General features: G+C 45.7%; 1 protein-coding gene across 1 annotated transcript in view; it reads right to left on the minus strand.

Moving 5' to 3' along the window:
* RCOR1 (REST corepressor 1) overlaps positions 1-21,304 on the minus strand; it is an 89,925-nt gene extending 68,621 nt beyond the window's left edge. The window contains exons 1-2 of the mRNA XM_037394408.1: positions 20,906-21,304; positions 20,754-20,813 (exon numbers count right to left, since the gene is read on the minus strand). Coding sequence (XP_037250305.1) covers positions 20,754-20,813; positions 20,906-21,092 — 247 coding nt within the window. The 5' untranslated portion in view covers positions 21,093-21,304. The remainder of the gene's footprint in view (positions 1-20,753; positions 20,814-20,905) is intronic.
* Positions 21,305-22,011: the final 707 nt, after the last annotated feature.

Genomic DNA, 22,011 nt, shown 5'->3' on the forward strand with positions numbered 1-22,011 from the left:
ACTTCCTGTTTTGATGCAAGTCAGCAAGACCTTCTGGAAAACCCAGGAACAAAAAGCAGTAGTTAAGGAGGGTAGGTTGGTTACAGAGAAGCTAATGATCTATCTCTGTTACACTTCAGAACAGAGGAAACTGCATCTATGCCTACCTATCCTTTTCTAGCAGTATTTCAAAGACTAATGCACAGGAAAATAAAGGAATAAATTAGTGAAATAGAAAGAAAAGCAAGCTATTAACCACAAGAAAAGAGGCTATCTGTGCCTTTGCAGTTTCAGACACAAGTCTTCTACCGTATTTCCCCAGTCCATCCTTCCTCATGTGCCACATCAGTTTATTCTAACCTGGTGTTGCAACTCTGTGAGTACTAAGAGCAGAGCCTTTAGGAAGCGGGGAGGCAGAAGTGATTCTGAAAAGTTCAGAACAGCAAATCTTGCCTCCGCACCAGGTGAACTGCCTGAAAAAGACCACTGGAGACAGTTGTTAAAGCAAAAAGCTGAACAAATGAGGACAAAACATTTAGGTTCTAGAAATCTTGTCATTCTTATTGTCAAAGCTCCTAGAGTACTAGAAAAGATTTTAATGTATTGCTAAGCTTTAATCAAGTCTCTTGCCAATTTAAAATTGTGGAGAATCACAGGTGATAGGATAAGACAATACTGTGGATTAAAACTAGCTTAATAAAAATAAAAGGGAGAGGAAGGAAAAAAAGAAAAAAACACCACCCACACAACTGTTTCACATTGTAAGTTGGGAAAGAGGAGGAATGGCAATACAAGGCCCAGCCTACAGTCCTCCAACCCAAAGGGACTTGGTTCCACTGACCTAGCTAGGTTCTGGTTCATGGATTCACTCCATAGCAGTTAAGCACAAAAGCATCCTCAGAGCATTCCCAGTATGTGTCCTGCTATATTGGCAGAGCTGTGCTTGTACAGCAATACCAAACCACCTCCCAGCAAGTTCTGCTGGTAGAAGGGTGGGGTGTGCTGACCACACAGCATCTACATCAGGGACTTCTGCCTGCCAGCAGCTGACCCACACCTCTATTCCAAAGATGAACTAACAGCGTATTGTGCCATCCCAAGCCTGCACACAGCCAATAAGTCCAAGTTTATTTTTAAAGCTGAAATTGATAAAGCCACAAGGAAAGAGCTTTGCAGACTAGCAACAGACACGCTGCAAGCCCTCGATCAGAGCCAGTTACAATGTACTTAATGACGAGCCTCAAGGACTGTTCTCAAAACACCAGCAACATCGCCCCCCACTCCCTACAAGCAGCTCTACAGCAGAACACGGTGCTGCACACCTCTGTCTTCCAAGCCCCTGGACCAATTACTGAGACAGATCATCCACTTAAAAGCATAAAACTTCACAGAGCTGAGAAGTCACAAGCAGCAGGAAGCCAGGCTTCCAGGAACTGCTCCTGAACCCAGGGGCCCCATCCAGGCTCCCCTGCATGCACTGCACCAAGCAGGGACCATGCCAGCACAATGCACTTGAGACTTACTGCTTAGCCCACCACAGTGTTCACACTCTGACAGTTCAAAAGCATGTTTCCAGGGGTAAGCAGCAGGCATTTTTGTCACTAGATGGATGGATGATTTATATTGCCATGATAGACACTGCCTGCAAAAAGTCTCAAGGTACAGCTACAGACCAATTTGTCTGAGACATTAAATGCTCTGCATAGCTGATAATACACCTTAAAGAAATAAATTGTCAAGACACTTGGGTGCACACTAGCAAACAGAATGCTGGACCAGTGTTTGTTTCATCCTGTCTCCACAAGCCATTCCCACAAGTTGCTGATTAGGACAACAGTTGTTTGGCTGCTAGATCCAGGAGAAGCTCTTCTAGCTACTCTGACCTCTTACCCTCTTCTTGGCTCACCTGCGTATCCATCTGTCATAATACACATGTCAAACTACAGCCGGGCGTACTTGGTCATCGCCTCGGACAGGCTTCTGCTTGTCGATGTCACAATAGCATCTCTTCACAGTAAAGCAGGTCACTAGGAGGCCCTGAACCCTGAGAGGGACTTGCTTAAATTATGTCTCCACATCACAGTAACAAGAGCCTATTCCCCTCAGGGTCCCCTCGGGCTCCGTTATAACTGAACCTAGGAAGGTAACTCACCATCCAATACACTGTGGTTTTCACAGACCACAGACAACACATTTGGACCTGCTTTTGATCTCTCCCTTCCAGGAGTAGACTGAACATGAGTTCCATAACATTTCTAAACAACTGGCATTCACACGTTGTACAGAAACACACTGCACAAAGCAGGCTGAGACAAACTCTAGCTCCACTACCGCGGACTTCCAATGGATGTGGCAGGCACGCAGCACCCTCTGGCTACCTTGCATGTGGCCAGGTGATAAATGCTGTGGTGTTTCCATAGACCAGCTGTCCTCTCATCGTTTAAGAGGGGATAGAGCTAGAGTTGTCAATAAAGATTTGGAATGCATTTCCTGTTTTACACCATCAAGGGGAAAATTAGCTTAGCTCAGAGGCATGAGACAATAGTGTGACTGATGCAGAGGGTGTTTATTTAGGCAGGCAGCTAGAGAGAAGTCCAGGAGAACTGAATATGCTTCTATTGGCATCACCTGGCATTCACTCCTCCAGCTCTCACAGTAAACAGGGGCTTTGAGTGGGGGAACTTCTGGGCTTCAGGCACTTGCTTGAATCCAGCAAGCCAGAACACACTGCCTCAAGAGTTTCCCTACCTTCTCTAGTACCTTGTATTCCCCTCCCAGATTTTCAGGGGACAGGCCTCCAGATTCTCAAAAACCCTCTGGTGAAATAGCCAGAGAAAAAAGCATAGCAGAGAAATTGCCGAGAAACACCCTCCAAACCCTTTTTTTAAGGGGGAAGAGGATTTCTCCTGAGACAGTGAAATCCCCCTGCTCCGCGGCTGTGGCTGCTCCACCACACCAGGTTTCACCCATAGAACTGACATTCCAGAAACAGGAACAATACTAAAGCAGTCAGAGCAAAGGCCTCCCCAACTCCAGTGGTGCCTGGGAGCAGTTTTTCTTGCACATGCGAACAAGAGAGTCAGTTATTATGAACTAGAAATTAAGGAAACCCAGAGAAATATGCCCTTACATGACATGAGCAGCACTGGACAGTCCAGGAAACCTTCTGGTCCCTCATCACTCCATTACAGGCAGTGGGAAAGAATTAAACTTCAAGACACATCACAGGTCTGGCACAACAGTCTAACCCCAACACACATTTATTTACTATATATTTCTCTTCCTTCCAAGCAGCCTGAAAGGGAAACGTGTAAATTCAGCTTCTGCCTTCCCTGCTAGAGAGATCTCTGCCTCCCCCCAAACCAGTGCACAAATGCAGACTCCTTCCGAGATGGCCAGGCAAGCCAAGCGCTGGCTGCACCTGCTTTACTTCGCAGCAATGCTAGAGCAAGCACAGTCTCCACAAGGAATTCACATTGGAACAGTTAATGCACCTTAGATATCCTGCAGCCAGAAACACTTTTGACTTTTGGAAGACAGATTACAAAGGAAATTTTCTTCTTGTTTTACTTTCAGAACATTAATTAATCTGCTGTGGTCAAACCAGTCTTCAGATACATCAATTCTGTTAATAAGACAGACTACGAACACTGACACCTCCTCTCCCTGTCTTAACTTGTCTCCAAATCAGACAGGGGGGACTCCAGCCCTGCCTCATAAAGCATTAGCTCTGCTTAGGCTGCTGGTTTCTTCTCTAATGTGTCTAGATACACACACACTTGTCCACTCCACTCTCATCCCCATACTGAACAACACAGGCAGCTTTAACATAAAACGGAGAAAGCCAAAAGGTTCAGCTTTCTGCCCAAGGTCATACTGGAAGTCAAGCAGTAAGTTTCCCATGGTGAAACACCTGTCACAGGCTATGCCAAGTGGAAATGATTCTAACATGTCAAGATTTTAGGTGACTTTGCTTAACGAAACCAAGCTCTTTTTGGAGTCTTCTCCCCACCACCACCTCTTACCTTCAGGTGTCAGGGTTCTCTGCTGCAGGGCAAAGTAACCTAAACCAAGTTTACCCTCCCTTGTTACAAGAAGCCCTGCCTGTTTCCCCATTTGAAAAATCAACTGGAGGATGCTTTTTCAGAAAAAGGTTTTAGGCCACTGGGCCAAAAACAGGAGGAAGGAGAAGACATATCACCACATTATCTGCACAGCAAGCTGTCTCACCTCCCAGCTGGGTTCTCATTCATTCAAGTTCAGCCTCCGTTGTGCCAAGAGAAGTGATCCAGCTGGGGGCTAACAAAATAAGAAACTTAAGAACTTGATGGAGGCTTAGCTATGGAGACCGCACATGCAGAGTAGAGGTGCTAATTACTTATCTTAGTACCTGGATTAACTGTGCACTGAAAGTCCTGCCCTGAACAGGAAAAGTGGCTACTGTCCCTGCAGCACATAAATGTCCCAAGCTCCTCTATGTGGAGGCAAGCAAGTACCAAGAGCCATGAACACTGCAGGCGATAGCATTCATTTTGCCCAATCCCAGCACAAGCTTGTAATCTTACAGTGCAAGTGACTGCAGAGGGGAACAAGTTATTTTTCTTTCCCTGCCAGTGACAACCTTCTCGTTACTATGCATCTAAACCCTATGGAAGGACCCTATCAGCCAGCTTCACAAGCCACCTCCAGTGGTCACATATGCCCTAGAGAGCCCTTCAGAGGCTAGTGTCAAATCCCAGCATCCTACGTGCTCTTTCCCCCATCACTGCCAATTAGTCAGACATCTACACAGAAGGGCCATTTTGGGTGTGCTGACAGCTTCCCCTGTCCAATTCATTCCAGGGTCTGTCCATGATCATTACTTCATTCCCTTGCTCACTTCACTAATGCTCTAGCTGCGCTTGGCTGCAATCAAGGACTATTTATTTACGGCTATTTGGAGGCAGTATTCCCACCACTTCCCTCTATGCTAGCCCATACTCCTTCTCCACTCAGCTGTAGTTGCATGGGGATAGTTCACTACAAAGCAAGTTAAATAGCCACTTAAACATCTGCTTTGACAAGATGATTTTTGTCACCCTACAGCTGTATGACACAGACATCTGTGAAACAACAGGGTGTAAACTGTACTGTGATCCAAGACAGGGATTTCATGCCTGTCTAACAACAGCACCAGCACAAAGTGCCTGCTCTTACTGATCAGGATCCTGGACATGCCTGGCCAAATTCAGTGACAGTGTAACCACCACCTGCTGCAGCAAGGACACCCCAGTGGCAGAGGAGGGTCCTGCTCTGAACACACAGCACATGAACAGCACAGGAATGACTGCAATATTGCTTGTTTTTCAGAGGGGGGAGGCTGAGCTATTGCATGACACAAGAAAGAAGAACTAGAATTAGCATGACCTGGGAGATCAGATTTAGGCAAGACCTGTCCCAGCCCCTGAGAGGTCTAGGCATGAATGCATGTAGTAACAGTACTTCCACCTCTGAAAGAGATATGGTGCTTTGTGCAGCTCACGGATGAAATAAGGCTTTCTGTCCTTCCACCTTCAACCTCCCTTCTTTCCAGACTCCTTAAGGGCCCCTTCACCCAGACAAGTGTTTAAGAACTTTAATATAGTGTAAAACACAGAGACGGAGGAAAAAGATCCGTACTGTAGAACTCAAGCCTGAACAGAAGTAACAAAACTTTAGAAGATCCACTCAGAGGTGAGTTCAGCCTCTAGACCCTGCAAAGCATGTCCTGCAACTTTTACTCGGCTGCATACCGTGCCAAGAGCCAGCCTGCATGGTGACTTACAGTGTTGGCTCTCCCTGCATCTGGCTTGGGCACATCCCCAGAGCCAGCAGCTCATTTGGCTCGCTCAAACTTCCAGCAGCCTGCTACAGTCCAGCAGAAAGTCATCACATACGAGATCCTCATGCCCCAAAGGCAGTACAAAGGGATGCTGCCTGGCTTCAAAGGACAGGCAGGACAACCAACAGGACAGTAAAATATACTGACAGGATGGCTGAAACACTCACTTGCAATCCTCCCCTCCCCCTTTATCACAGGTTATGGCAAGCAAGTCATTAGACCCATGGTGATCAAGCTTCACCAAGCCCAACACAGCAGCACCAACTGAACAGTATGCCATGGAGACATCACACTTTGCTGATGGTGACAGAGCACAACAGCAGATGCTGAACACAACTTGCATCCCACTATGTAAGTCCTTAAGTTCTGAGCAAACTGCTTTCAGGTAAGATAGAACAAAACCCAGAGCAAAGAAGAGTTTCAGCTGAGTGGCCTGAGCAGCTGCAGGGCTCGCAGAGGGCATGTGAGCAGAGAAAGCCACAGCTCTCCTTCCCTCAGAAGAGAGAAAGGAAGGACAGGCCTGCTCTGGCTCTCTCATCACCAAGCAAGCTGCACACTTGCCCAGGTTGCCAGGGCAGTACCCAGTTATGTACGTAAGGCCCTAACAGATAAGAACAGCTGCTGTAGGCAGAAGCAGTAGCTCAGCTCAACATGGATGTGTCAGACCTGCAGGTACAGCAGCCTTTAGCTAGTAAGATACTGTCATGGATGTAGCTTCCCTTCCACCACCACCCCACCAGCCTGGTTTGACTCCTGATCTCAGGAATTCAATTTAAGACCATATTCTGGCAAAGTGTAGGAAGGGTGGATTTGCACTCATCTGAACTGGCAACTCTATGTTTGATCTATCAAATGATAAAACAACAGAAAGAATAGCCAAATATCTTTAGGAGGGGACACTAACAGCATGAGACTTTTTTTCAGTTAAGATTTTCCCCACTGCCGCTTTTCAGCCCTTCTTGGCTGGTTCTCTTCCTATTCCCCCCTCCCATGTAAGACACAGCTTCCAGTTCTGCTGACCTCACAAGTCCTGTTCACATCATTCCTACACCTTCACTGATTTCTCTCTCCTTACAGTTGCCCTCCAAGACTACAGAGACTTGCCAAAATGCAGAAGATAAAACATTCTTGTTGTCAAGTCAGCTTGTCCTTTTAACATATGGCACACAGAGTTTTGTTTCATCTTAAACTCAAAGCAACAAAGTTTAGCAGCCAGCTCTCATTATAGTATTACAGAGGTTGAAATTTTAGGCTCATTAGAAAATACTGTATTTAAAATTGTATATAGATTCAAGAACACTGGAAGCTACTTCAAAAAGAATAAATCAGAGAAAACAGGAAGACATGAGTTTCATAGAGCCTGGAAGCAATTCTGCCATTTGTTTTAAGCTTTCTAGTAACATAACATGGCCTTTGAGTTAACATTTCATATCAAACCACTTTAAAAATATATGATTGCCCTGTGATTGTTCTGCTCCTGTGGACATTCATTGGAAAAAGTAAAGTCTGGATACCCATGTTCTCTAGTCAATGCTCACCGATTCCCTTAAACAATGGGCAAAAACTTAAGGGCATCAAAAGATGTTTCTAATTACTTTTACACTGTTGATGAGAAGCAGATACTTACCTCCTGCTGCATAATTCTCACGTGTCAGGTACTGTACAACTCACCAGGACATTCTCTTCCAAACTTCCTTAAAACAAGCTTTTCTATTTTGACCATGCTCTCTACCAAGCACGTACAATAGTTATTAACCAAACAGGGAGAAAATGGCACATAATAGAATGGCCCTGTTGAAATTCATTAACAACTGCCATTCCTAAAACTTACAGGTACTTTCTGAAAACACATCCCCTACCCCCGCCACCCCTTCCCATCAGACACAGAGACTGAAGAGAGATGCCTCTGCTGAGGAATCTCCACAGGTAAGCCTTCTCAGGTCTTTACTATAGCTTCACTTAGGAAAGAGAATTTTAGTGGGAATGATTATGCCCAGGAAGTTATGGAAAGATGGATTTCTTCTGAAGGCAGTATCCCGTATCAAATCCGTTTCCACCTAGAGAACAGCTACTTAGAACATTTTGTTCAAACTGAAAAATTTCCAGCCCTTTGATTACAAAGGCAACCTGCCAAGTGAGAGTATAAAATTAGCACATTAGTGCAGTAGTGTCTTTCTTCGTCTGAAGACAGCTTCAGCGCTTCAACTGCGTGCCATAGTTTTAGAGGTAAACCTGAGCTAAGACTACCAAGATTAACTTTCCTACTCCAGAACCTCTCGAACAGCAGTACAATACAGTTACCAAGCCAAATTACATCTACTGATGAAAAATTAAGAACAGAGTAGCAATAAGAGTGCAAAGGCAACCCTAGCACACAAGGAGAACCCCACAACAGCAAACACACCACAGTAAGGAAGCACCACCCAACCATTTTATCCCTTCCTGCTGCAGAGCATATTGCAGTACAGGTGTTTCCCACTGTGGCTTGCAAGCACCAAGTCAATTTTTCAAACTCTAGTTGTACCTGCTGCTCACTTTAGAAAAGTTATTTTTAAAATGCATCATCAAAAAAAGGTTCAAGGCAACCTTTTTCCTTTTATTCTCACGTTTGATAAACATTTCAACAGGCATCCATCCAACTTAAGCAAAACTCTGGATGTACACCTGCTCCAAGCTTTGTCCCAGCTCTGGCAGCATGAATTAAATCCGCTGCCTTTATTTATATAGGCACTATATAGTCACTGGAAAGGTTTCTCCTACCCACCTCTTTTCAGAGCCCCCAGTTGCATCTCCTACCCCACTCCCCCAGCAGACACTGAAATCATTTTGCAAGCAGTAGTTTCCTTCCCTTGAGCTGAAACAAAAGGACACACTGCTGCTCAGGAGGTATTGCTCTGGGCAACACAACAGCAGAGGAGTGAGCAATAACCAGACAGGGCAGCATTCCACTGAACTGAGATAGAGACAGTTGGTTTCAAGACGAGGCCAGCATCTGCTCCCAGAGCCTCTTCAGAAGGGCTCAGGTAAGAGAGCATGAAACAGTCCCCTCCCCAGCAAGTTTCAGAACAGTAAAAATTGCTTCCAAGTCTAATCCCCTCAACACCTCATTTATTTGTTTTTATAATCTCTAAAAATATTCTTATTGAGGATCTAAGAAGTTCTGTCTTCTCCATCCTTCAAAATAACTTCAGCAAGATGGGTACAATAAAAGACATCACTATGCCTAAGGTAACCACTCGCATACAACTCTCTAAACAGCTTAAACGTTTATAAAGGACCTCTCAATACACATTTGTCCTTTCAAACCAGCAGCAGCAAGTCTCAGATTGTCAGGCAAAACAAAGGCTGCCCATTTTTGCTCTGGACCAGCACAGGGATGTTGCTCTGTCACCAGCTGCACCAAAGCAAACCACAAGACCCCCCAACTCCAATCATCTTTGCTTCTGCTCCAATAGAAAAAGTCATTTTTCACCCAGATCTACAAATATGCCCCTAGACCCTTGCCAATTTTCAGACTGTTGGCAGGATACCTGGATTTATGCCTGCCCTGTTTGCACCACAAGGAAAGCATCTGACCTGCTCATGGAGGACAGCTGGCTGTTTCACCTGAAATTGCCTTAAGAAAAAAAAAAAACCCACACAAAAAAACACACACACATCTCAGGCACTCACACTCCCAAGCAAATAATGGGAGGGGAACCATTTTAAGAACCAAATCAACAGGCCTAAAAACCCACCCAAAATACAGAAAGAGCTAGAACACAATGAAGCAGTTTCCCAGAGAGCAGACCCGCTTCTCAGAGCCAGTATGCACAGGAGGAAACAATTTGCCAAGCAACTCAGATCTTGGGCTGAGAGCCAGAGGACAGCTCTGAAAAATCTTCCCTCTGCCACCAAGTTCCCACCAGCAAGCCTCTCCCCCAAGTCATTCAATACTTGCATAAAGCCTAAAAGGAAGAGAGGTGATGAGAACTTCAGATGAGATCCAGCTGTACTGTCCCAGCTCCCCTCAGCATCACCCCACTCAGCACACCCAACAATGAGCCCAAGGCTGAGTCTACAGCAAAGCGAGAAAAAGCTTATCCTCACTGCATCAAAACTTGCTGCTTGCAGATTTCAGTCAGCCAGCAACCCCAAGGTTTGCTTTATTCACAAAACAGGTGAGGAGACCCCCCATCCCTCCTCAACAAATTCACAGGACAGGCTTCAAAGCTACTCACAGCAACTCAGCCTCAGTGCCCAGCAGGCAGGGGCCAGCTGAAAGCTCCAGCCAAACGTTCAGCCTGTCCCCAGGGCAGCCCAGGCTGCAGAAGGGATGAACTGTCTCATCCTTCTCACACCTGTTTGCTACAGCAGTAACAGTTCAGGAAAAGAGTGATGCTACTGGCCAGAGACAGGTGCTCTGCCAGGCTAAAGTGGTGGGAAGCATTTGCTCCTGCAAGAGCAAGCGGCACCTTGAGGCTTCCACAGGAAAAGCTGAGGCAGAAACTCTTCAACAATGCATAAAAGCCTCGAGAAAGGAGGTTGAAAAGGCAAAATCATCACTGCTATTTAAATGCTTGAAAAACAGGCAGAGCAGACCCCACATCCAGAGAGGTATACAAGTTGTAAACTAGATTAAGGGGAAGAGTTCAGCTACATTTTCCCCTTTTTTAGAGCAAAATCATAACAAAATAAAAATCATGACCACTTTCTTCCAGCCTGCAAGGGAACTTGGGAAAACAACTACAGAGCAGCTCAGGCACAGAGAAGAGGTCTCTCCTGGAGGAACAAAGTACAGGGAAAGAGGGCTGAGGAGCATAGAGGAGCACAGAAATCCAAGGAAGGCTGGGTTAGTAAGAGGGTGGACAGATAGGATCTAAAAGCTGTACACAAATTATAATGAAAGTGGGAGAACCACAAATAGCAACTTAGGAAACAACAAAAAAGGCTGAGGCATATTAAAAGGAAAGCAATCTTTTCTTGTAAGAGCTGACTACAAAAATATTTGGGGCAAACCAAGCAAAGCAGCTTCCCCCCCCCCCCCCCCCCCCCCCCCCCCAAGAAGTGGGTAATTTCTGGAAGTACAAGCAAGGACAACTGTAGTTAGTTAGGGTGGTCAGAGGGGAAAGGGATAGCAGTGAGCCAAGGTGCAAAGAGAAAACAGTTGCTGTGGGAGGTTAAATTAGGTAAGAGTGTACTTTGCTAAGAAAGAAAAAGAGCAGGTGGTAATTGGGAGCATCTCTATAAATGGCCTTATTCCAACAGGAATGACAGTTACTGCACAGCAAATGTTTATAAAATAAAAAAGATCCATTTAAACCAGTGGCCAGAACATAACCAATTACTGCTGTGATACAGGAAGCCAGAAGCTGCAGAGACCAAGGCATGCTGGAGCTCAGCCCTCAAGAAGTACAGAGCCCATCGTTCCCTTAGAGACTGGGTCTCCAGTTCCCTTCATGCCCCTACAATTTGCCACACATCTTTTGTCAGGCATCGATGGCAAAAATAACAAGAGGGAACAGGCTGCTCTTATTTCTTGAACAAGAAGTACCAAAACATGATCTTGGGACAAAGCAACTTATCAACAAAAGATTGCCCTTGTTAAAAGGTCTATGCCAGCTCATCTAGCACATACCGTCATTTATGCTGTGTGCAAAAGCACTGTAAGTTTTGAAGGTGTTTAGCTTGCCTTAGTCATAATTTTAAGTTTTTACAGCCAGAGTTTAAAAGCGATCTTGTGATATTTTAAGCCTGTGACCTTTGTTTAGAGTGTCACTTTTAGCAGTATCTATTTTAACGCAGGCTACAACTTTTAGACTATACAAGCAGCACAACAGTTTTGCATTGGATGGCACATCGCTTCGCCTCACAGCACTTTGTTTTCAAGAAAAGGTTGTGTCAAAACCTACCTGCTGAAACTCCCACTCACCCAGCCACCACGTACTCACTCAGATGTACAAAAGGGGTTTTCCCCCCAAGTTGGCTGGTATCAGGGGACCCTTTGGGGGCTGGTTCCATTCTGCCAGCCTAAAGACAAAGACCCAGAATCTGGGGCAAGCCAAGTTGTCTTCCCCCATGAAAGAGGTAGAACATGAGAACAGGGTTGGTGTTTTGTTGTTGTTAAACCTACTTAATCTACACATTGCGCTGGGTCTGCCTAGCAACAAGTTGGGGTTTTAAACTTGTATCATCCTACTTGTGTTCCCATGGCTACTGTCATGAACAGTGCAGTGGCAGCTGCACAAGGGTCCCAGGAGGGACATCTTTAAGATTCCCAGACAGAAAACAATACCACAGAAGTACAAATGTTACACCTGGTACACCTGCCTGGCTTTACAGTTCTTGACTCCCCCAAAAGCACCCAGAGCAGCCCCCTCCTAAGGAGGCACACTGGTACCTACAGGTCATTTACACTGTTCAACGCACACAAAAAAAAAAGCCCTTGGATTACAGACACGGCCCTTTTAGCTTCTCGCACAGCCGTTAGCAACCCAAACGCAAAACTGAACAACTCCAGCCAACAGCACCTGCCACATGGGGCAGCTAGCTCTCAGGAGGTGAAAAATCCTCCCCCTATCCCCATCCACACGTGGCCAAGACTCAAACCAATGTTACTGATGAGAACAGAGGGATGAGTTTAGACCCCCAAGGAAGGTGGGAAGTCACAGGGAAGAGAAAAAAAACTCCATATTTCAATGCAAACTGCAAGTAAAGAGTTGCTTCAAAAGCAATGCTGTTTTGTAAACGAGACTTTCCCAGTCCTGCCACTTCAGTTCTTAAAGGGGAGTCCATTTCCTACTCAGGAAAGGTTTTTCTTAGCATCCCCAATCCCCCTTGTGGAAGTGGAATCTCTCTGTGCCTCCTCCATGGACCGGCTAAGAGCAGAGGGCAGGCATCGTGCCCCTGCGTACAAGCCTTGTTTATACATATGCCTTAGGGATTTCTGAACCCAGAAGCCAAAACTATGATTACACATTTGTTACACCAGGCTTTCATACTAGGGTTATAAAGTCTAGAAGAACACCAGTTCAAGGTCACATACACTAATAATTATTTTTAATACCCAACTTTCAAATCAAAGACTGTACGAACTAAACCCCAACCTGATAAGGCATCTAGCCATCTAAAAGTACACGCACATGCTATCATCACAGGTTATCACAGATACCTACAGACAGCAAAAATGAAAAGCTGCGATAGACAGCCATGTGGTTAGACTCCTCTAATTAGACAACTACACTACAAAAACAAGCCATTGACTTTCTCAGATTATTACCTGTGAAATCCATCCAGATGAAGAGCACAGAGATAAGGGAGGTGGTGAGGAAGATGAAATAACTTTAAGGACAAAAGCTCACTACCTTATCCTCCTGCCTATAATTAATAGGGCAGGGGAATAACATTTTTCTGGAGATATACGTAGTTATACAGAATACATGTAAGACTCTGCTGATGTGCCCTATAGGTACATACAAGATAGAAAGACAGGTTGAAGAGGGAAGCATAGAGTACAATTTCCTCCTGAGAGGGGATTTTTGCAATTTTATCACACGGCTGCAGCCTCCTCACCCCAGACGCAACATTTACCAATACTTCCTTTATGAAGTTCAAAGAGCAAACTGCTGCTTGGAGTTGAATTTTTGAAGATATTTGGAAAGATAAGTTAAACTCACTTGTTTTGTCTCAATATTGTACAAATTTATTCAGTTTGACCTACAATACTTAAAGGCAGTCCCATCACAATCTGTTGCATTTCAAAACAGAAACAGGAGCACAAAAGCAGCCCAATTCTAGAATATGCTGGAGAAACTTTCACTGCCTTCACAAAGGCTGAGCACATCCTCTTGCACTTTCGAAAAGCACAAAGTCATCAAAACTTTCATATCAAACTATAAATTAAAAGCTTGTAAAGTTTAAAAAGCCATCTAATCTAACATACCTTACTTAAGCATTTAAGACCAAGTTTCATTTACAAATCAACTTCATGTGTTCAAGAGCTGAATTTCAAACTGTTGTTTCAAGTTTAAACACTTAAGAACGTGGGATTGCTCATCTTCTTATACTGTCAAGTCAAAGCCTCAAAAGACAAGGTCACCCAGTACATAAAGAGGTACAGACTTCCTAGGAAGACAGCAGGCTCTAACTACCCCAAAGTTTTCTTTTTTTAATTTGGTCTCTAGACTCAAATCAGCCACTAGTCACCATGTCTAAATATTACCTTACACTTGGAATGAGTAAGGCAAGCCTTGGCCACAACCACGAATTGTTGTATCCTAGGGAAGCGGGGACTAGCACAAACCACAATTTTCTGAGGAGCCAGTTACTTCAGATTTACCTGCCCAGCACATTAAAAAAAATCATATATTAAAGTTACAGCACAGTTAAAATACATACGTATGTCCAACAAAGCGCTGTCATTTACACTGCTCTGAAGGTATGTGACAGGACTGCAGCCCACTATAAGCCGCATTATACAGTGTGCCTTTATACAGTGTGCCTTGATCACAGAGGCAAAGATTTCCGAGCTAATTATAATGACTAATCACAGGGAGCTCTAAGCCTTCACTTGGCCAAGTCACAGACCTAACTAGGGCTGCAAACAAGAGTTTTTAAGAGCAACTCATTAAGCAGCAGGAACCAGCTATGAAGAACAAAGTAGTCACTCTACCTAGTATTAATTCCAGTCCAGCCATTAATACATTTGTCAGTACATGAGACAGCTATTACCTCCACATACAAACACTGCATGTGCCAGGCAGGGAAGGAAGCCACAGGCTTTGGCTGCACCGAGACTTGTTTGTTTACTACAGCATTAAGGTTTGAGAAGGATGTTCTTGGTACTATTTGAATAATGAGAAAGCTCCAAAGCCATGCCTTGGAATAACATGGACCAGAAGCTCTGCTCACCACAGCAGCCTCTGCACCCCTTCACAGGACAAGTGAACAGACCAGGTGAAAGCTAACTACTGAGCCACGCAGGATTAAAAATGGTCTCCCTTGGGCAAACAGCCCAGAGGTAAGAAAGGTATGGCACCAAAGCAACAGCTGTTCTCTTGCTGAGGTGCCAGAGATACGGATAACAAAGTCTCCAACTTGGGCACTACTATTTTCTCCAGGGTGGATTTAAGAAACAGAGAATAAGCTAACCTGCCGGCATCCAGAAGTCAGCTTCATTCTTGTAATGTAGTAGTGGGACTGCACACTCTCCTGCCATAGTGACTAGACCAGCAGCATGTACCAGTCAAGGAACAAGACGAGACTGAGATTCACCACACACCAGCAGAGTTGCCAGCACAGTAAGGAGGTGGCAGCAGTCATCTCCCCCTTCTCCAGGGCTGCTGGGGACCAGGCCTGGCCTTAAGAACTCCCTTCAACTGTACCTAAATGCCTATGGGGTTGAGACAGCTGAAAAAACAAGGTTTGGGCAACAGCTTTTGGTGGAGCGCCTGTGGAGGACTTCCTCATCTGCTCTTAAGTATACCACATACAGAGAGGCTTGGACTTCTGGAAGAAGGAAGACAAGAAACATATAGCCCACAAGGGAATAAAGGGCTAAGCAGATCAACTAGGGGAAAACTCCTCTTCTCCCACCCAAAAGTTTAAGAGAAAACCCACAGTACCTTGATTTTCCACCACCTGAGGAAAAACTCATGTAGGGGACGATGCACATCTCCTCAAACAACAGTGAAAGGACACCTGGTTTATCAAGATACCAGGCAGTCTCTGTCAGCCCAAACACACTGGGCATTAGTATATTATGGTTTGGTATTTCTGATTAGATCAAACCTTCTCGTAACTCTCCCTTCTTTTCCAAAGAGACACTTGCACCAAGTTCCTTCCTGCCTGTAGTGTTTAAGGCAAAGTCATTTGAGAAGATGAGATAGCTTTCCAGGATACCAGTATTTCCATTTTCAGGAGCTTGGTTTTGACTTTTCCACTTGCTCAGATGGAGATCCCAAAGTCTCACCTGGAGAGCACAGTTTTCTCCCCACCCCCTTTCTGACAAGTCCATTCATCTAAATACCATTTTCTCTTACAGTCCTTGGGTATTCAGACTATTCACAAACTACTAGGACTGTTACGAGCAGGACTATCTGCAAGCAAAGAAACAGAACAAGCTGGCTGGGAGCTGCACTTACCAAGTGCAAGTCCTAAGGGGGCTTTTAACAACCTTTTGTTAAAGGGTTACAGTCCCCATCATGTAGACCAATAGGCGCTTCATAGTTGAAGATATAACCTAATGAAATCTGGCCTTTACAATCACCAAAGAAAGACAGCTGTTCTAGGGGAATCAGCCACTCAGTGGCTATTCCATTATTATACTTTCACCTTTAATCTTAAATAGACAGAGGATGGGTGCACTTTTTACAGAGTTGGATGGATTCACCAGCTTCCTCCCCTAGGGCACAGCCACACCACCACTTCGCCGTTAGGCATTTCAGATCAGAGACAGCCATGACTATACATATATTTTTTATATATATGTATTTTTACCCCTTCTTAGATACAACTACACTGACAGAGTTTCTGACTACACTGAAAAGGGTTGTTGGTTTCTTCCCATACTCCTCCCCCTTTGTTTTTTGTAACGGTGAAACAACACAGTCTTGGCCACTAAAGTGGTTCAGGGAATATCAAGTGTTTGTGCAGGAGCACACAAGAGTACAGCTAACTGTGGAGTAGCGAACAAGCTCCTCAAGGATTAGTTACACTCCAGCAGCAAGCACCTTCCAGTAGACTTTCCTGCACCTAGAAGTAGAAGCACTACAAAGTATTTCCTTCCACCATTTCTACTTCACAACAGTTACAATTGTTACAGTTCAACAACAAAATACTGGGAAGAGAGTAGCGTTGCTAACAAGGGATTGAAGCCTCCCAATTTACACACATCCCAAATTTGGATCTCTACAAGACACTATTGAGTCAAACCAGCTTTCGCTCGTTTCCACTGGAAATAGCTTCGGAAGATGCTTTCCAAAGATGACCAACACAATTGATGTTCAAAGGTACAAGATACGGCTTGTATTTTTACTGCCATTGCAGCTAATGAGGGAATCTAAAGCTGTAGTGCTACAAGAGAGGAAAAAAAAGCTCATCTGCCTTCACTACATGTCAAAATCCAGGAGACACCGTTCTCCGCAGGGAGTTATTTAACACTTCTCAAAATTACAGAAGCTTTCATCTTTACTTAAATTCACTGGCCGTGTTAAAGTACTCACTAATGTTTTCTTGCTCCTATTTTCAATGTTCCAATAGCGTAAATTAATAAACAAGTAAAATGGTCAAGCACAGTATCAGCGCTTTGCCATATGAAAGATTTTTATTTAGCTTTAGGATATGCAATGTTTCCTTCCACTGAGTTTTTTCATTAACAGGACATGTGAGTTTCATTTGTATGGATTAAAAGAACCATAATAGTTTTCCCTCTTCAAAACCCTCAACATCTCAGACCAAGAACTCGCAAGAAATGCTGACCTACCAATACCAGCCTTTAGTTTAACACACAGAATTTTCAGCTGGCAAATATTTGACTCTGAGCTCTAATAAGAGAAAAATAGGAGAGACAATAGCAATTTTTCACATCACATCTGTGAAATAAAGGCCAAACAGTGAAACACAGCTGAAGTGCAAGTTTTACTGATTCTAGTGAGCTCTGGCATGGGATTTTCAGCCCAAAAAAGTTTTGGCTTATTTAATAAACACACTGCCTCTGCAAAAGCCTTGCCTTTACTGTACAAATATTCTTATTATACAAATAATAGAGGTGTAAGTACTATACCAATAATATAAGTTTTTGAGAGGATAAAATAAGTGGGATCAATGCAGCAAAATCTTTCCCAAAGTAAGGGGAGACTGGGATAGGCAAGCAAGACAGGAACATTAACTTTGGCAAAGAACCTATAGGCTCTGCCAGCCCATGGAATAGGCCTTGCCACCATAGAGAGATTCACTAAAGGAACTGCAAGTAAGGACTACTTCCTACAGAGCTTTCCAGCCACAAGCATTTTTACAGTCCAAATCACATCATGCCCTTCCTCGGTCACCATCACAGCAAGTTTTAGCCACAAGGAGTATCAAAAACTTGCACCAAGGTATTTTAATCCAGAATGAGAACTTGTTATTTTCTGGTTATAAGGATGAAGCAAAACCAAAGCACAACCTTTAACCATTTTCCTCACGCTCTATTCAAACAAGGGAGACACGAGCACTCTCTCACTCCCTATCCCCCTTCCATGCAAACAGAAAGGCGCTGAGGTCCCTTCCCTCCCCAAACCTATGAGATCTTGAGAAGACACTCTCTTCACTTTCAGGCCGTACCATATGGTACTTTTTTTGCTCTTCTCCGGCTATTTAATTCATGAAACCTAGAATAGCATCACACCACTGCCTTGCTCTACCTCTCCTTTGTCCCGTAGTCTCACAGAAAAGGATTTCAGAAAAGCTTTCCTGATTTTATTGCTCTTTGCTACAGACTGCATGTGGCTGAGAAGTGAAACAAAATGAAATGTTTTCTCTGCCCTATGCATAGGGACAGAAGAACACCCACACAAGAACGCTGATGTAAGAATCAGCAGTTACAGATATCTCCGCTAAACTCAAGGTATAACTGAACATTAAGCTAAAAAAAAAGAGGTAAGACATACAAGGCCTAGTCTGTGCCATTTTCCCCTTAGACACAGCTAGAGCAGCGTGAGCCCTTTACATTTTACCAGCCAGCTAATCTGAAGGTGAAAGCCTCTGCAACTCGACACCAAGCAACCTTCAAGCTTTAGGACCCTTTGGTCAACCATCCCTAAAATTTCTAGTGAGAAACAGACACAGCATCTGTGCGCTCTGATAACACTATTTCATCAATTCAACTTTGAAATTGTCCTGTCTCACTGGTAATATAACAGTTTCGGTCAAAAGGTCTTAGTGCAGGGTGTTAGGCTTATTTAGGGTTTTCTTTCTTAAAGAAGGGAACAAAAGAAGCATAACAAATAAACACAACATGGTTATTTAGCCTTTAGGACTGAGAAAAGATCACAAAATTCAGGAAACAACGTTGCATTGCAAAACCATTCCCGAGTAATTCCAGAGGCTAGGAAACCAACTCTTCAATACACAAGCAGACAAAGTTCACCTCAAACTTGTTAACTATAAAGTTTTTGTTTGTTTGGGGTTTTTTTTTTTTTTTTGGGGGGGGGGGGAGGTGGGGAGAAAATAATAGATCAGTAAATGAGGATCCAATGCCCATTCAGGTCATCAGAAGACTGATCATATACTTCAAGTGAATTTATCAAAAGCTGTATTACACCGTGTACTCAAGGGTGCTTGCTGATGCCGTGTTAGGGTATATGTTACTCAGAAAAAAAATCTTCCCTACATCACATACTTCCCCCCACCCCTTCCATTCCACACAGTACAAAAAGCAATAACCTTTGTATAGGTCACTGTGCATCTATAAGTTAAAACCAGAACAATGTATAACTAAGCACATAATAGTGAGGAAGGGGCATATAGTATTTTTTCCCCTCCATCTATTATGTTAGAGAAATGAATTGCACAAAAGAGGTAATTCACAGGGGTGACCGAAAAGCCCAAGTATTGTTGTGATACCTGGCTAATAGCCAGTGTGATGCACATTGTGTTACAGAAATGTTGCATTTGACCTACAGATTGAAAAATAGTGTCAACTGCTGCCTAACTAACAGCTCTCCCCCTTGCCTTTTTCTTCTTCTCCACCTCCTCCCCTCACCCCCCTCCCTTCCTCCTGGTCAACCAAGAAATGGAGTTCCTATGTGCCAAGACCTTGTATCTTATTTTGTCACAAAATGAAGGGGGGGGGAGGAGTGGAGGAAAATGAATCCGTAAATACCTACAAGTAATAATGAACTTAAGGGAAAAAAAAATATCCTCTTCACCCTCGTGCTCGACACCTTAACAGTTAACAAACATATGTATTTAATAATTAAAAAAAAGCATCCAACACATTAGTGCACAGCCTGAAGATGATCCATGAGAAGCCTTTTTCGTAAATCCACACAATAGTAACTCTCAGGATGATTCAATAAGGAGACACTGTGGCTTTCCACACCATTCTTTTTGTTTTAAGGCAAGAGGTGCGGAGGATTCAATTAAGTTTGGGCTGGGCAAAGGGACAACTCCAAACGCTAGGCTCTCCAGACAAGAGGAGGGTTTTTGCTAGCTTCACCCTCCACTTACAAAGGAACAAAACAAAAAAAAATAGAAATGCTTAGATTTCAAACTAAGGAGGTCAACAGCCTGTCTTTCTATACACAGAGATACATCAGTACTAACGTGCTTCCAGCACCTGCCTTTCAGCACAGCCCCAATTCCTTTGTTTGCTCAAAATTTGCTTCCATACCACTTTAAATTAGCTTACAAAGAACCGCAGCAGAATAGCTGGAATGTGAAACATTTATTTTTTTTTTTGAGGGGGGAAGTGAGTAGCTTCTTAGGAAGAGAGAAAATTAAAATACAGACCCAAGCCCCTTCTAAATACCTTCGAAAAAATTATATTTACAACTTGATATCTTCTAGTTCCACCGCTGCCACCAAGCCCACAGACAGACAAGTCCAGGAGGGGGGTAAAAAAAAGAAAGAAAGAAAAAAAAACCACCCAACTGCCATCTCCTGCCTCCTCTAGCCCTGCCAGCTTCCCTGTTCCTCCCTGCCTGCAAAGCGCCCTCTGGAAAGCATCGAGACTTCTTTTATCAGCCGGGGGGTGGGGGGAAGAGGGGGTCCTTGCTCCCGCTCCGGGTGTTTGGGGCCGGAATTAGGGGGGATTATTTTCGGGCACACACCCACACCCACCCCCCATGAGCAGAGTACCCCCCCCCGGCTCCGCTCATCGGTGGGAAGTCCAAAGGGGTGGGGGGGGGGGGAGATGTATTCGTGCCCCCTAAAAAAGAAATAAATAAAGACTTACCGGGGTCGAAATCGGGGACCACCGCCTGGTACTGCGGCCCGACCCTCATGCCGCCGCCAGCTGAGGGAGGCAGAGGGAGAAGCGTTACCCGCGTGGGCCCGCCCGGCCCCTGCCCCCCCAGCTCCCACACACGCCGCCCCCCCGCTCCTCACCGTGCTCCTCATCGCTGGAGGACCCCGAGCTACCCTCCTCCCAGGAGTTGCCGCTGCTGTTGCCGTTGGGGGCGGCGGATAAACTTTTGCTACCGCCGTTGTTGTTATTATTCGCGCCGGCGGCGTTGTGGTTCCTGCCCCGCCGTTTCCCCGAGACCTCCGGGCCCTTCTCGATCATGGCTGGCATTTAGGGGAGGAAGGGGGGGTGTGGAGAAGAAGGAAAGGAGGGGGGGGGGGGGGGGTCAGAGTTTAAAAACTGCGGGGGGGGGGGCTGGGGGAGGCGCCGAGGGCGGGCGGGAGCCGGGGCGGGCCGGGCCGGTGCGCGGCGGCAGCGGCGCTGCTACATCCCCCACCACGATCGCCCCTAACTTTGAGGCTCATCCCAGCCCTGCGCTGGGACTCCGTTCAACCTGCGCTGCTGCCTGCGGTAGGCCCCGCCTCCCCCAGCTCCTACCCCTCCGCATTGGCTAAACCTACATTTTGGGAGGCCAGGCCGCCTGCCCATTGGACGGCGTTTCCTGTCCATCGTGGCGGCCCGGCGCTTCCGTTTGCTGGGTTAGGTGGAGGCGTATCGCCGGGCCGTACGTGTGAGGGCTCCGCGATCTCTCCGCCCAGCGATACCTCTCCTCGGAGGGCTGCGCCGGGGCGGAGAGGGGGAGAGGCGGGTTCGCTCACCCCCGCCGGAGCGGCGCCCCCTGGCTCGGCCCGGCCCGCGGCGGGGGCGGCAGTGGGGTCCTCCGCCCCACTGTGAACTCAGCAACGGGAGGAGGGTGGCGAGGGACTACTTTTCCCCCCTCCTTCTCCCCCCGAGGCGGAAGGTTACGGCGTGGTTTGAATGGGATTCCATACAAAGCCCCCGTTGCCCGTGGGCCGTTGAGCTGGGCCGGGTCGGGGGTGGTTGGTGCTCGGTGTCTGTGCCCGGTTCAGTCGGAACGGCCGCCTGCAGCAGCGGCGCGGAGGGGAAGAGTCTCTCCCGGGGGTGGAGGGGGACGGGGACACGGACACAGATACACGCAGCGAACAGGGGTGGCCTGAGGTAGAGCGGGGTCGGCCCGGCCGGAAGCGGCGCTGCGGGTATGGGACGGTGTCGGGGCCGGGGGACTCCC

Source organism: Falco rusticolus, chromosome 7 (genome assembly GCF_015220075.1).
Source record: "Falco rusticolus isolate bFalRus1 chromosome 7, bFalRus1.pri, whole genome shotgun sequence".
Classification (NCBI taxonomy): Eukaryota; Metazoa; Chordata; class Aves; order Falconiformes; family Falconidae; genus Falco; species Falco rusticolus.